The 14,716-nt window shown below is 44.9% G+C and overlaps 2 protein-coding genes across 2 annotated transcripts; both read right to left on the bottom strand.

The window, feature by feature from the left end:
• Nucleotides 1–484: 484 nt before the first annotated feature.
• LOC102711283 (mitochondrial pyruvate carrier 4-like) lies at nucleotides 485–3,603 on the bottom strand. The gene is made up of 6 exons (XM_006659277.3): nucleotides 3,474–3,603; nucleotides 1,839–1,944; nucleotides 1,225–1,323; nucleotides 1,054–1,106; nucleotides 850–923; nucleotides 485–761 (listed from the first exon to the last, which is right to left on the bottom strand). Exons 2-6 carry the CDS (start codon nucleotides 1,888–1,890, stop codon nucleotides 710–712), a joined length of 330 nt encoding a protein of 109 aa, XP_006659340.1. The 5' UTR covers nucleotides 1,891–1,944; nucleotides 3,474–3,603; the 3' UTR covers nucleotides 485–709.
• Nucleotides 3,604–10,214: 6,611 nt separating this feature from the next.
• On the bottom strand, nucleotides 10,215–14,272 carry LOC102711553 (histone deacetylase 6-like). Its single transcript, XM_006659278.2, has 6 exons — nucleotides 13,648–14,272; nucleotides 11,793–12,233; nucleotides 11,557–11,699; nucleotides 11,072–11,162; nucleotides 10,848–10,982; nucleotides 10,215–10,569 (listed from the first exon to the last, which is right to left on the bottom strand). The coding sequence occupies exons 1-6, from the start codon at nucleotides 14,188–14,190 to the stop codon at nucleotides 10,546–10,548; spliced, it is 1,377 nt and encodes a 458-aa protein (XP_006659341.1). The 5' UTR covers nucleotides 14,191–14,272; the 3' UTR covers nucleotides 10,215–10,545.
• Between the last annotated feature and the right edge of the window lie 444 nt (nucleotides 14,273–14,716).

Below are 14,716 nucleotides of genomic sequence, written 5' to 3'. Positions count from 1 at the left end.
TGAAATACGGAACTTAGGACTTAGGGTGATATGTGAAATGGTTAGCATATGCTAGACCGAACGCGCGGGATAGCACATGCTAGCTAAATGGGATAATCCATTATCCCATGCGGACGACTTAACGGGACCGCACAGGATAATCAATTATCCCGTGCGATCGAGTTAAGACGACTGCACGGGATAATCGATTATCCTATGCGGTTCTGTTATGTCGACCGCACAGGATAATCGATAATGGATTATCCCGTGCGGTTGGGCTACTCGCACGAGAAAATATTGTTTTTCTAGACCCTTGGTGCAAAGGGGCGAAACCTCCGTACGGAAAAATGCATTTTAACCGCACGAAAAAAATCCAATCTCTAGTAGTGATAGTTTATCTTTGCAGGTAACAAAGTACTAGTAACTTCAGGTAGCAAAAAGCAATATCGTTGACTCTGGCTTAGCTAAGCCTTCCCAAATAAAGATTTGAACGAACTGAGGAACATAAAAAGAAGAGACTACTTGATGTATTTGCACATTTATTCGCACAAAATGCCAAAAAGATTATTTGACTTTTCGGATGTAACATTACAAATTGATCCGCAAATGGGTGCAAGAGAAACATGGAAACAAACGACGGGTTCCTGTCTTGGATAAAACGATGCGCCTCTGCAATCCAGAGTTGAGTATTGTTCAAAGGTTGTACGATTTTTCAGCCAGTCAGTCATCATTATCCTTCCAAAGATGCAACATCATCCTTCTGATCAGAAAAGTAATCCTTCCTGCAAAACATATCAACAAAAATTGTGTTATCTTACTCCTAGAAGTTGTCAAATGATAAATAGGGAAATGGATTAGCATTGAACATGCCTTATTTTACGAGAAAGCTGATACAAGCCTGTGCCAGCCATTGCAACATTAACACTGAAGAGATTCCAGTTTTTCTGCAACATTGTCGTATTACAAAGCAATGAGATGAACAAGAATTGATATCCAAACTATTTGAACGAATATACAACTGCATATTTGAAATTAAGGATATTATGCACATGAGGTAACCGAAAAAGTGCTTACTGGTGTTATAACCATACTGTAGCGCGACCAAATGACTCCAGTGCAAGCGACAGCTGCATGCCATAGAACAGAATAAGCATACTAACAGTGCACAAATACATGACAAACTACTATAGCCCTGATATCTGAAGCAAAGGGATCAGATGGACTAATTGGGTAAATTAAACATACCAACTTGCTGTGGATAGGATATCTTTTCAGGTGGCTTAGCAAAGTCTGCAATATTGGCAATACTGATACCCCATTTAAATGTTGGAGCCCAAAAATGAACTGCAAAAACAATGGACAGCTTAAGTTGTATGTGATAGAAACAACAGGTTAATTGCACCATGTGGTAGATAATCATCAAATAAAATTGAAATATAAAAAAGGTATTGAGCCACTGAGCTGGCCCATAAAGTTCAAAGTACTCTGGTCACAAAGACGTGTGTTTGGTCATACCCAGTGTCGCAGTATTCAACTTTGACCACTCATTTCTATTGTAACATATTCTTAACACACAATAAACATATCATATTCTGAAAGTACTTTTATAGACAAATATACACATGATTTTCATGCATCTGATTGAAATGTTTGAAAAGAATGATGTTTAAACTTTTAAAATTTTGACCTGATAATCTGAGACATGTACAAAAGAACATGTTTTCATGATCAGAGGGAGTACCAAGCAGGATTACAGTTTTCAGGGTAATAGTTATTTTAGGATCAGAAACAATGAACATAAACATAAGGTAAACAGTGGTGCCAACGAATTGTTACAGTGGTGCAAAAAGGTAACTAACTGGTTTTTGGGCCAGCAGGATGGTTCCAAAAGGCTTGAAGCTTTGAAGCCATTTAAACTAGGACAGGATTTTTTCTGTTGTTGCGTGACTTGTCTTGTCCTTTCCCCTACAAGCACAATAGTACAATCATGTTTTTAATCTTCAAGATATCTCAAATGCGACAAACAAAATTAGATGAATTTTGAAAAGACAATACAACCACAGAGAAATACAACTCAGATGCCATCATATTACATGGAGAAATGGGTAAATCAAACTCATGTATATCACAGTACTGACTCAAGATACAACATGTGTATGTACACCATAAAAACATGATAATCAACAAACAAAATAATATTGAACATAGTCAGCTCCATTTTGTAGATGTTTAAGAATGATCGTTAGATAGCTAAATTCATATTCCATATTCCTTATTGAGCTATTCAGTCATAACAATTTGAGTAATTCTCATAGGAGGTTGTGTACATAAATTTATCACTCCGAAAGAAGCACTGCAACAAAAGTTGCTAATATATCGCTGAAAATGTTGGTTCAAAAACAGCTTGTACTAATTGGACATAGTTAAATATGGCACCGCACAGGAAAATCAATACATCAGAAGTAGGGCATACAAAATCAGATTTTATAAGAAAAACAAAGTAAAAGGTGAAAGACCAGTCCTGACAATGGTTTACAAGCAAGTAGTAAGTAATCAACATGTGCAGGCCATTCATCTAACAGGCAGCTAGGATGTCAGTATTTTTGTTCTCATTGTAGATGTTTAATAGCCTACCACTAATGTAATATTGGTGGTGCTCAACAAGACAACAACAAGCAGGCAACAGAAGCGCTGAAGCCTCTTGAAGTTAACACTCTGCTGCAACCAGAATAAACCGAGTGGAAACTAACATGGTCCAGAGAAAGATGATAGTTATAAGTGAAGCAAGGAGCAAAAAAGGTGAGAGCTGTGTCATGACAGGTTATAACTAGGGCTCTTCAAAAGCAGGTTAGCCAGCCACTCAAGATCACAAATGCGGCCAGCTCCAGGCAGGGTCACTCCAGCCCATGGACGACAAGGTCGAACAGCCTATATACCTAACCTTGATATGTGGACTAGATAACTAGATGTGCCAGCGGGAGACATAGGAAGCTTAAAATGCATTCTGTAACACATAGAACATCCAAAAAATAGAACAAAATTTCCCTTTCCTTGTTTCTTCTTCCTACAGACTATGTGAATACTGTGTCACAGCGATCCACGCCGACAGCAACATGAAATTTTACCAGTTCATGATATCCACCATCATTGAACAAGTCACCGACACCGATTCCAAACAAACGAACGCAGAATTCTACATCAGTACACATAAAAATATGCAATCGTCCCCCCCCCCCCCAACCCACCACCATCCAAAGAAAAAAAATCATCATCCGTCCACACTTGGAATTACTCATACGGTCATACCAGGACCTCAGATTCGTTTAAAGAAGAAAGGGGTTTGGAGGGCCTCAGATCGGTCCACGCGAGCAGGACGAATTCCGGTGGTATCAGCGCAGGGGTAGGCGGCGGAGGGGAAGAAGGACGAAACCCGCGGCGGTGGGTGCGACCTACAACTCTATAGTCAGGGTTTGGGGAGTGCGGCGTGCTCTCACCTGGAAGGGAGCCCTAGAGACGAGGGTACGCCTCGCCCGAGGTAGGTTAGCTCGCCTCCGGGGCCGTCGCCCGTCGCCCGCTGCTTCGTCGGCGACACGACCCGGTGGATGGGAGGGGAGGGGAGGGGAGGGGAGGGGAGTTGGGGATTTCGGGTTCGGGATGGATAGCGAGCTGTTTTGACGTTGACCATGTCGCCGTGACACGTCGGTAAGTAATAAAGAAGAAAAAAATTATTATTTTGTATCCGGTGACACCCCTTCAAAATGTTATACACGTTTAAATTACATATTTTCTTCGTGAAATGACTAAACTACCCCTAACTCTCTACAACATCTAAATGGATACTCTTGTCTCCACGCCGTTAGGCTAGCTCTACCAGCATGCGCTTGCTGGTGTCGAGCGAAAAGCTAGATGACAAACATGAAAGTGGGTTGCCACATGTGCTTAGTAGTCGTATATAGCGCTACCGATGGGTGAGCACCGGTCTTCAAGGCGCTCAGGGCTGACGCTCTAGGCAACGACACCACGGGAGGAAGTACAGGGGATGCCCATGATTGCGGCGGCCCATTTCGCTTCTATCGTACAACCTTCCGCCCATGCGCCATGGCCTAAAGGGCTCACCCGGAGCACTAAGGATAATTGCGGCCATGAGCCGGCGGCACCAGTTCCGATGGCCCGGAAACAGGAATATCCATTCACATGTTGAAACGAGATAAGGGTAGTTTAGTTATTACAAGAGAAAAAAATGTAATTCAAACAAGTATGACCATTTTAAAGAGGTGTCATTGGATGCAAGGCCATTTCAAAGAAGCCAGGGTTCCGTGGCCATTTGAGCAAAGCTATTCAATTTCATTGCTAAAATAGCAAATTCCACGTTATGCTCCTCACATTGCCACCGGTGGGGCGGAAATGTCACACCCGGAGTTTCGTCCTAAGCCTAAATCGTAAAAAAAAATCCGTAAATAACAATTGGCTTAATTAACTCAGGAAAAATCCCTCTAAAAGGAATTAACTCAATTAAATCGTGGCTCGCAAATCGACTAACAGGATTTAAATTCAAATTGCAGAAGTATAAAATTCGGCCAAATAAATTAATTTAAAACTCGGCAAAAGTGGGGTTTTCCTTTTTCTCTCCTTTTTCCTTTCTTTTTCCCTTCCTTCTCAAATTGGGCCGAAGTCCAATTTTCCTCCCTCTCTTTTTCCTTTTTCTTTTTCTTTTTCTTTTCCTTCCCGGGCCGGCCCAGCCGAGCCGGCCTCCTTCCGCCCGCCGCGCGCGCCCCCGCCTGGGCCGCGGCTTCGGCCCAGCTCGCCGCTCGCCCGCGCCGCGAGTCCGCGCCGCCTCCCTCCTCTCTCCCGCGCCACTGACAGATGGGGCCCACCTGTCAGTGACTGCTTCGCCGCTCGCCCGCGCCGCGTCCGAGCCGAACTCCGCGCCGCCGCCGCAACCGCCGCCGCCGCATCCGCCGCCGCCGAGACCGCGTCGTCGCCGACTCGGTCTCCAACCTCCGCCCGCCCTAGCCGGTCGCCGCCACCCTATAAATCCCCTCCGCCGCCGCGCCGTCGCTCGCTTTCCATCGTCGCTCGAGTCGCCGCCGCGCTGCCGCCGTTCGCCGCCACCGCGCAATCTCGTCGCCCGTCGCCGGTCGTCGCCGCTCTGTTGCGTCACCACCTCCGTCCCTCTGTCGCCGACTTGTTGCCGCCCTCGCCGTCACCAGGGAGCCTCCTCGGCGCCGCGCGTTCCCTCGTCGCCCGGCCGCCGCCGCGTCTCGCCCGTCGCTGCCGCCGATCGATCTCCACCACCACCACCGATCTCCCGCACCCGCCCGCGTCGCCACCTTCGCCTCGGTCTCGCCGACCCGTCCGCACCCTCGCCGCCGCCGGTGAGCCTCCGCACCCACCTCCCCTCTTTCTCCCCCTTTCCGGCCGACCGCCGCCGAGTCGCGTGCCGTCGCCGGACGAGGCCGAAGCCCGCCGCTCCCGTCGGTCACCGTGGTCGTCGTCGCCTCCGCGTCGCCGACGTCTGGCCGCCGTCTCTTGCGCCCACGTGTGCCGCGCTGCCGCCGCTCGCCAGTCGCCGTCGCCGCTGTTCTGCCGGCTTGCGCCCGTGCGTCGCCGCCCCGGTCGTCGTCGCCGTCGCGCCGTCGCCGCTCGCGGGTCGTCGCCGTCGCGTCGCCGTTGCCGTGCGCCGCCGCCGCCGCGTCGCCCGCCGCTCCCACCGGTCGCCGCCGTCCGCCGAGCCGCGCGTTCGGTCCCCAGCTCTCTGTTCCCTCTCGCTGACGAGTGGGTCCCACCCGTCAGTCGCTCCTCGCGCCCGCCTCCTCTCTCCTCCCGTGGGTCCCGCGTGTCAGTCTCTGTTTCCCTCTCTCTCTCACCGACAGGTGGTCCCCACCTGTCAGCCGTCAGTACCCTCTCTCCTCGCTGACGTCAGCAGCCCCATTAATTGTGCAATAATTGATTTAGGACTTTTCTGTTTAGTTAAAAAACCCAGAAAACTTCTAAAATTCATAAGTAATTCATCTAGTCTCCGTTTAGGTCCATTCAAATTTCATTAAATTCATAAAAATATCAAGAATCCATTAAAAATAGTTTCTTTTGCTGTTTCAGTAGAGTTTGTGCCTGTTTTATTTATTTTTGTGCTTTGTCGCTTAGATTCGGACCCCGCCGAAGAGCCGGTTTACTTCGAGATCGTCGCCGAAGTTCCCCAAGGGCCAGAGCAAGGCAAGTGACACTCATCCTTGAACATATTGAACCCATTATTGCAAATTCCCCGCTTTATTATTTCAAATATGCATTGTTTTAATTAAAGTACTTACTTTATGCTATTTTCGGGTAAACCTTATTATTATGCCGTTGTTTATCCAACTTTGTTCATTGCTGGACCAGGGGTAACTTGATTAGAGTCAGGCCTAGGTTAATGCTTAGCCATGCTTAGAACAAATAGCTCATGTGATCACATATAATTATGCTTAATTCTGGATAGCCGAGATAATGATTCACTACCCGGTTCGGGTTAATGTCAACTAAAATATTGATAATGGTGGGCTGTGGGTGCATGGTTTTGAGAGTCGCACCCATGGCGATTAAGGACCGGTTCACGGGAAACCCTGGAAGTAAATAAGTGCTAACCACATGCCGAAATGGGTAAGGTGGGATTTGAAGCATGACTTCGAACTATTTGACGTACCCAGGCAAGGGTAGGCGTGATGGAGTATGGACGGGCAATCGTGGTGTAACGAAAGCTTCTCCTGCTTCCGGATCTACTGAGGCACAAGAGGGGACTGCCCGACTTGGTGTAAAGGAGGGGGTGAAACCTGAAGTGTGGTACGATTAAATAGGGAGGGTTGTGTAACGGGTCCTATCACGGTCTCCTTTCCGGTATGCCGTGGTGGTATGTCGGCGCACGTTCAAGTGTAGTGGAGTCGTGTCTTGTGGGTACAGTAGTACACCTCTGATCAGAGTATAAACTATTCGAATAGCCGTGCCCACGGTTACGGGCGAACTCCCAGCTTCACTGTGATTAGTGAACCCTAATAACTTGAGTAAAATCTGGTATCACTTGGGACTACTGCAACGTGGTGTAACGTTGGGTAGTGGTTGGGCCTGTCGCAACGTGGTGTAACGTTGGACAGTGTTGTGGTATTTTACAACTGTTTACCTATTTATGCTTCACTGTATTTAATTACTTCTATTCTTTAAGCTCTGTTATTTATTTAAATTGCTGCTTTATCGCAACTAACCCGAGCCTGTCCTTGTTAATCCCTATGCATCATTTGTTTTCCCCTTGTCCGTGTTACTTGTTGAGTACGGTGGTTTGTACTCAGCCTTGCTTAACTTTCCCAACCCAGAGCTAGAAGCAGAGTCCGATGGAGGTGCCTCTCAGGAGTGAGCTGTTCCGCCGTCGAAGTGTTGCCTGTGGACTGGAGCCGTACCCGCTGGAGCTAGTCTACCCCTTTGTTTTTCTTTCCGCTGCATTTCCGCTAGAATAAGTGTAATTTTCAGTTGTTTCTAAGAACGATGGTTATGTAATCAACATTGTCTTTTTGTGTACCCTGGCTGGTCCTGGACAGGGATTTAATACACAATTAAGTTCAGAAATTCGTGTGAGGAATTTCTGGGCGTGACAGGAAACCTATCGGCAGCAGATCGTGGATAATGTAGAAACCACGATAAATTTAGATTTAAAAATTTGAACTTAAAATTGGCAAAAACCATGGCTTCGAAACATGTAAAAACCACACGGTTTTAGAAAAAAAATGCACGGTTTGTTGAGAAAATGGTTTAATTTGCAATTCAAGATTAAAAATTGAAAAATCAGAAAAATAGCGTAAAAATTCTAAAAATAATATGAAATAAGTAATATGATATAATTGTAGGGCTCGATAACGAGCCAGCTTAGCTCGGCTCGGTCCAGCTCGTTAAGATAACGAGCTAGCTCGGCTCGGCTCGTTATCGTAACGAGCTAAAAACCCAACTCGGCTTGGCTCGTTATAAAGCTCGAGCTGGCTCGTTAGGCTCGTGATCCATGCATAAAAAGTTAACCTAAAAATTTTTCAATAGGTTATACAAGCAAATTTTCATTTCAAACATGTAAATCATATGAAATTGTATTTAAATATTAAAGTTTGAACCAACAAATCACATGGTGAACCTATAAAGTACTAAAGTACTGAACACATGCATTCTAGGGTGAAATCAATGAACGCCGGTGAATCTTGTGCCTTTGGTCTAGCTCCTTAGGCTCGTAAGCAGCTCACGAGCCAGCTCGAGATGGCTCGTTATCTCTAACGAGCTAAAATGCTAGCTCGGCTTGTTAGAAAAATGAAACGAGCCGAGTGAGCTAATGAGCCACGAGCTTTCAGTCCACCCCTATATAATTGTAACATACTTAGGACATATTATTAAAAAAATGAAATTTTGGCTTGGCATCTATTAAATTAGGGGACATTGCAACAAACATGTATACGACAATTAATATAGAACCCAACTTATATACACAACAATTCATGTAGTAACTACTACTATATTTCAATTTTATCAAATTATTTGAATCTGGCCATACCATGAGATATCACTACCGCATCCCGACAGATCACACACGGTTATCATGGTTGTAACCGCAGTTTCATCTGCTCTAGTGCTGCTGGGTTAGACTTCAAGAGAGAGAAACAGACAACTGACCAAAGATCAAAATTTGGGGAGGGTTTTTCATTTATAATCCAAATCACAACCATTACCTATGTATAGGGATGGCAAATTGCCCATCGGGGACGCGGGGGGGGGGGGGGGGGGGCACGAACCTGCCCTAACGGGGCTAGGGTCAAGGGCAAATCTCGCCCCGTGGGGAATCGGGGCTGGGGACCCGATTTTTTTGGGTCCGGGGGAGGGGCAGGTTTAACCTGCGGGGATCCCCGTGGGCCCTCGAAATATTAAAAAAATTAAACAAAAGCAAAACCCACACTTGGGTCAGCCTGCCAGGCCGTAGCGAACTAGAAACGCTAGATTTTGGTTGCACTCACACACTCGCACTACTCACCCGTAGAGGCACAGGCGCACGAGCTCACAGGCGGTGCCTCCTTTGGTCCTCCTAGTCCGAACGCGGACGCTGGCCCCCGCCCTCTGCTCCCTGCCACTCTCATGTCACCCACCGCTTGTGCCCGTGGCCGCCGTTGATCAGCCCGTCGACCAGCCGCTGTCGTCCGCTCTTAGCTCACCGAGGCACCGACCGGCCACAGCCCTCTGGACCCGCCACTCCCCACAGAACGACCACCTTTCTGGTTCGCCCGGGCCTCGAGGCTGCTCCACTCGATGCCGACATGCTCCCTCCACACGACGCAGCCGAGGCACCCGGCATGCTCACTCGTTTTCGGGGATTTCACGGCCTCGTTTGGGGGCGGGGACCTGGAGGGGGTGAGAACGGGTTTCCCTGGTTCCCATTTCAGGGCCGGGGGCGTTCGGGCTGTCCCTGCCCGCCCATTGCTAACCCTACTTTTGTAGAATTAGCAAAATCAACCTCAATGTCAAACCGTCTCTTTATTAATTTGTAGCACATTGGTTTCCCTGGATTTTCTTTTGCTGAAGCTTACCGCTTGTATTTGTTTTTATGTCCAAAGTTACATGGTTCATAATATGATAAGGTTGCGTATGTTTTTCACAATTTTTTTCAGCCTTACCTTGGGTGAGACTAATCAAAATCATATATGCATTTTACCTAGCTATACATTGACACGTGGGACATATGTTACGCAAAAGGATTCTTGCAACACTTGTTGATTTGCTCCAACTCGCCTAATCACAAGCGTACATGCGAACCATACACACCCAACATTTCTGGCGGTTCCTTGCTAATTTTAGTTCAAATGACAAAATCATTCGGGTTTTTAATTTAGGCATATGTAACCTACCAAAATTTAGTGTCACGGTTCAGAGTGGCAAATGAACGATTCCAAATAAATACATCGCCATTTCACTATCCTCTGTAGTTCAAGGGAAGAAACGGGACGAGCCTTTCAGTCTGCTGCCCGAAACAGTAAACTACTTCCATCAAACAATGGACAATCAGCGTGCCTTTCAACGACAACTATACTATAATAGTAGCTCGAATTTACATCTATAAAATGGCAGTTCGATGTTTTTAATTTTTTTTAAAAAAACTTTGCTGCGAGTTCACTTGAACCAATTTTTTCCTTCAGGCATTCTTTAATCAAAATATGAATGACAATCATGTTTAGATGCATTACAAATGCCACAAAATAAGTCCGGACATGCTAGCGAGTAGATTGCGGATTTTGTGGTATGAGTTTCAACATATCAAAGTATAAACATAAAACTATAAATCCATATCAGCGCACGATAATTCCAGAATACACTCCTCTCTTGCACAAACCATTTGAGGATGTGCCGACTAAGTAGAATTACCGACATGCTTGAAGGTTAGAAGCATCCAAAAAAATAACGTTCATTGTTTTGCAAAATGGTCAGGCACGGACATCAGACATCTTCAAATACTTTCCCTGTTCTTCAGCATGCACATCGAAATCAGGGGTGCTGAGAACCAGAATCGCAGGATCTCTTCTAGGAATCACCATTTGATTCATCCTGCAAGAATAGCACTGAATTTTAGGCACCATGATCTTTCAAAATAGTACTAGTAACATACCAATTTTACTTTAACAAGCTGCAGGCCACTTTATTTGTTCTTGCTATATGCTTGAGTGCTGTTGCTTTGTCAAGCTAAACTTAACTTTATCAGTTAGATGGTTAAAAATTAACATCAATAATATAAAATGTTCATCAATATAATGGCATCAACTAGAAATTCTCCAGACCAAAGTACAATCGATGGAAGACATATTATCAGGAGTAGAAGTTCAAACCTTCATGACAGAGCTGGCAGATAAGTCATTCGTCTCAGTTTTCATGTTGTCAGGATCCTCTGTATCAGACTCATAAGCTCCTCCACTCCATAATCTACTGCGCTGAGGTGGTCTCTTGTCCATGTCCTCCTCTTCCTACAAGAGCATATTGTCAAATTTGTACAACAAAACAAGATTCTTGTTTTTTTTTACAAAAAAAAATAGAACAATGCCAAGGGAATAACCTCCTGTGGAGCTTCAGGGTCTGATGGTCTGTCATGAAACTGAGTGCTTGGAACATGCTCTATTTGTGAGAGATGTTCCAATATCATGGTCCTGAAGATCAGTCAATTGACAAAAGGAGGTTAGCCTCTGCAGAAAGGAAATAAACGCAACAAGCATCGAAAACATGGACCCTAGCCAAAGTGCAAGGACTGATGAAATTGGTTTTCATATGATATAACATTTGAAAATTACAGAATATGGGAACAAACTAAAAAAAACACAAATTCATATTGGGGAAGAATGAAAGGTTCTTTGAGGGTGTGAAAGTTCAGAGACAGTCCATCATTCTAGATATATAGTGAATATGGACAAAACAAATGGCATGCTGAGAAAACTACTACAATTCATCATTTGGAAGCATCCCACCACACGCAGAAGCTAGTGGACAAAATTACAAAATAAGACGATTCAGTATATTGATAGCAACAGACAACAGTCCACTTACTTCATGTTCTCCAACTCTTTAGTTGTATTCAGGTTCTCCACACTTCTTGGTTGAATATGAAGATTATAATCAGGACCAAAGTACTCATAGTAGTCATTATAAGGTAACTTGTTATCAGGTTCAACTCCAACAGCAACTGCAGTCTACACTCCAACAACCAAATTTCATCAGAAATGTTAAGCATGAAGCCAACAACTTCAATCAGTTGTACATCAAATAAGAGATAAAAGTAAAACCTCATAGCACCAGCAGCGAGCAACATTTCTGATGGTGTAACCCCCACCTCCTAAAACCATCATAGGAATATTGAAAGACCTAAGGTAACGGAGGCAGTCTGCATGACCTTTCACAGACAGGTTGAAGCAACCTAACCTGTCTCCAGCCAAAGAGTCTGCTCCACACTGGAGTACAACAACGTCTGGCTGATAAACCTCCATTACCTTTTTAATGATGCACTGGAACAGATCACGAAAGGTGTCATCATCAATACCATCACTCAGGGGCACATTTAAAGCATAATGTTTCCCTTCGCCTATTCCAATATCACTGATATGTCCAGTACCAGGGAAAAAATCCCCGTACTTGTGAAAAGAACAAGTCATGACTCGATTTGTAGTGAAGAAAGCTTCCTCCACACCATCTCCATGGTGGACATCAATGTCTACATATAGCACACGCTACAACAAAAGTAGAATGATAACTGTCAGAAAAATTAGGTAATTATAGGACTGTATTAGAAGAAAATTTGATAGAATCACATAAATGAAGTTGTATTAAGCAAACCAGGTTAAAATGCTTGATGTATTCCAAAATCTACAAATCAAAAGTACTTCTTATGTTGGAAAGTATTGAATATAATAAAACAGCCTTCCAGGAATGGTAATCAATTACTACTAAATGAATCGCAAGTGAACAGTACTCAAATAGGTTATGATGTTTCAGCAGAAACTTTTATTGTAAGTAGATACAAAAAATTACATTAAAGCTAGTCATATGAACAGCAAACTGGATGAAGTATATGTGGATGTAATACTGGAAGAGTCACAAATAAATGTCCAGAAAACAGTCAACAGATGGTTCGCAAAGTCCAAATCACAAAGATTAACACTGTCATGCATATAAAAAGGAAGACGTTGTCTAGCAACAAAGTAACCAACACATCTGTCTCAGCAGCAATACCACATATCCTAGAATATTCCATGAATATAAATCCACTTGACCAAGTACATCAATCCAAGCACACTACACGCATTAGTTCACACCACAGAAAAAAAACTTGCTAACAAATGGATCATTAGAGAGATCCCAGTAAGACTTGCCATATTCACAATTCACATCACACCTACTGCACCCCTTTTTCAGTTACAACTAATGCCAATCCCAAACATCAAATCAGATCAACAACTCACTGTTAGAAAAAAGAACCATATGAACAGAAACACACTCAATAAATATACACACTCGATCAACTTAGCTGCATAATCCGGAAGGGTGAACACAAACCTGATAGGAACAACAACAAAAAAAAAAAAAAAAAGAAAGATGAAAACTATTTTCTCTGGTCACAAGAAGTGTTCTTTTGGGGGCATTGGTAAGGTTTCTGAAATGCTGCCCTGGCCACTGATTTGAGTTCTAAGATATATTATGCAACCAGTGAAAACAAATCCAGTGAAAACAAATAAATGCTACTAATACATAATAAAGAAACATGGAGTACACGAACATGAACGCGGTTATCGTCGTGCACAGAAAGAGATAGAACGATGTACATTGCAATAATCACTTATTCGAGAATCCAAACAAAAAGGATTTCTCCTTTGCTGCGTTGGAAGTCAAAGCACCAAATCCCTCATGTCTTGGCACCTTCTCCACCACGCACCAAGAACCAACGCAAAACACAAACCCAATGCACTCAAATATTCGCATCCGCCAACGAAACCATTTACGAATCGCATCTAAATCTAGAGAGTCGTAACGACCTCGAAATCGCAATGCTCCCTTCCTCTGCAATCACAGAACAGTTAACACACCACAACCAAGTGAAGCGCCCCCCAATAAAAGTAGACGAGGGGATAAAATGGGCAGGCATACCCTGTGGAACTTGAGGAGCTCGAGGATGGCGAGGACGATGTCGTTGACGTAGCAGAACCCGGAGGCCTCGCCCTTCTTGGCGTGGTGGAGGCCCCCCGCCCAGTTGACGGTGATGTCGGCGTCCCCGCGGTTGAGCTTGACGGCGGCGCCGATGCTGCCCCCCGCGGAGGCCTGGCAGAAGGGGAAGAGGCCGTCGAAGACGGGGCAGTCCTCGCCGACGTTGAAGCGCTTGACGGCGCGGGCGTCGAGGAGGGCCGGGTTGCCGGTGGCGGAGGCGAGGAAGGCGACGTAGTCGTCGGAGTGGAAGCGGCGGATGTCGGCCTCGGAGGCCGGGTAGGGGCGGGAGAGCTCGAGGAGGCGGTGGAGGCCGTAGTGGACGACCAGCGAGTGCGCCATGCGGATGCGGTGGGGCTTCATCGGGTGCCCCTGCCCGTAGTAGTAGTCGCCGATCGACGGCTCGTAGAAGTAGCTCACCCGCCGCCGCCGGGCGTCCTCCCCGCCGCCCTGCGACGGCAGCGACGCGCCCTCGCCGGACGCCGCCATTCCGGAGGATTTCTTCTCTCTCTCTCTCTTTTTTTTTTCCTTTCCCTTTTTTTCCGCCCTGTGGTAAGGAGGAGTTGCTCTCTGTCTCCTTTTTCTCCCTTTTGATTTGCTGGGGGTTTATAGTTAAAGGGGATATTATAGCATCTCTTAAAAAATGCTAATACTTTATTTTCTAAAATCTCATATTAGATCTATTTGAAAGAATATTAGACATTAAAATACACATCTTTTAAAAGATGGCTAAAACTAAGTAACTTGTATTAGATATGCATATGTCTATTCTAGATCATAAAAAATGACTGATTTTAGACATACGTATATATTGGGAATAGATTTGAAAAATTGATTGGAGATATGATTTCTAGCCTAATTTTTCAATTTAGTCTTAGAGATTCATTTTATATACTTCTTGAAGGACATATAGATAGATATGTGCATCAGGTTAGGTATCAACTTATTTCGCTGAAACAATTATACACAGCAAGGAGAGAGAAATGGATTCACAGATTTTTTCTTATATTTTCCC

This window comes from Oryza brachyantha, chromosome 8 (genome assembly GCF_000231095.2).
Source record: "Oryza brachyantha chromosome 8, ObraRS2, whole genome shotgun sequence".
In the NCBI taxonomy this organism is placed as follows: Eukaryota; Viridiplantae; Streptophyta; class Magnoliopsida; order Poales; family Poaceae; genus Oryza; species Oryza brachyantha.
This window is presented reverse-complemented; position numbering and strand designations above follow the sequence as displayed.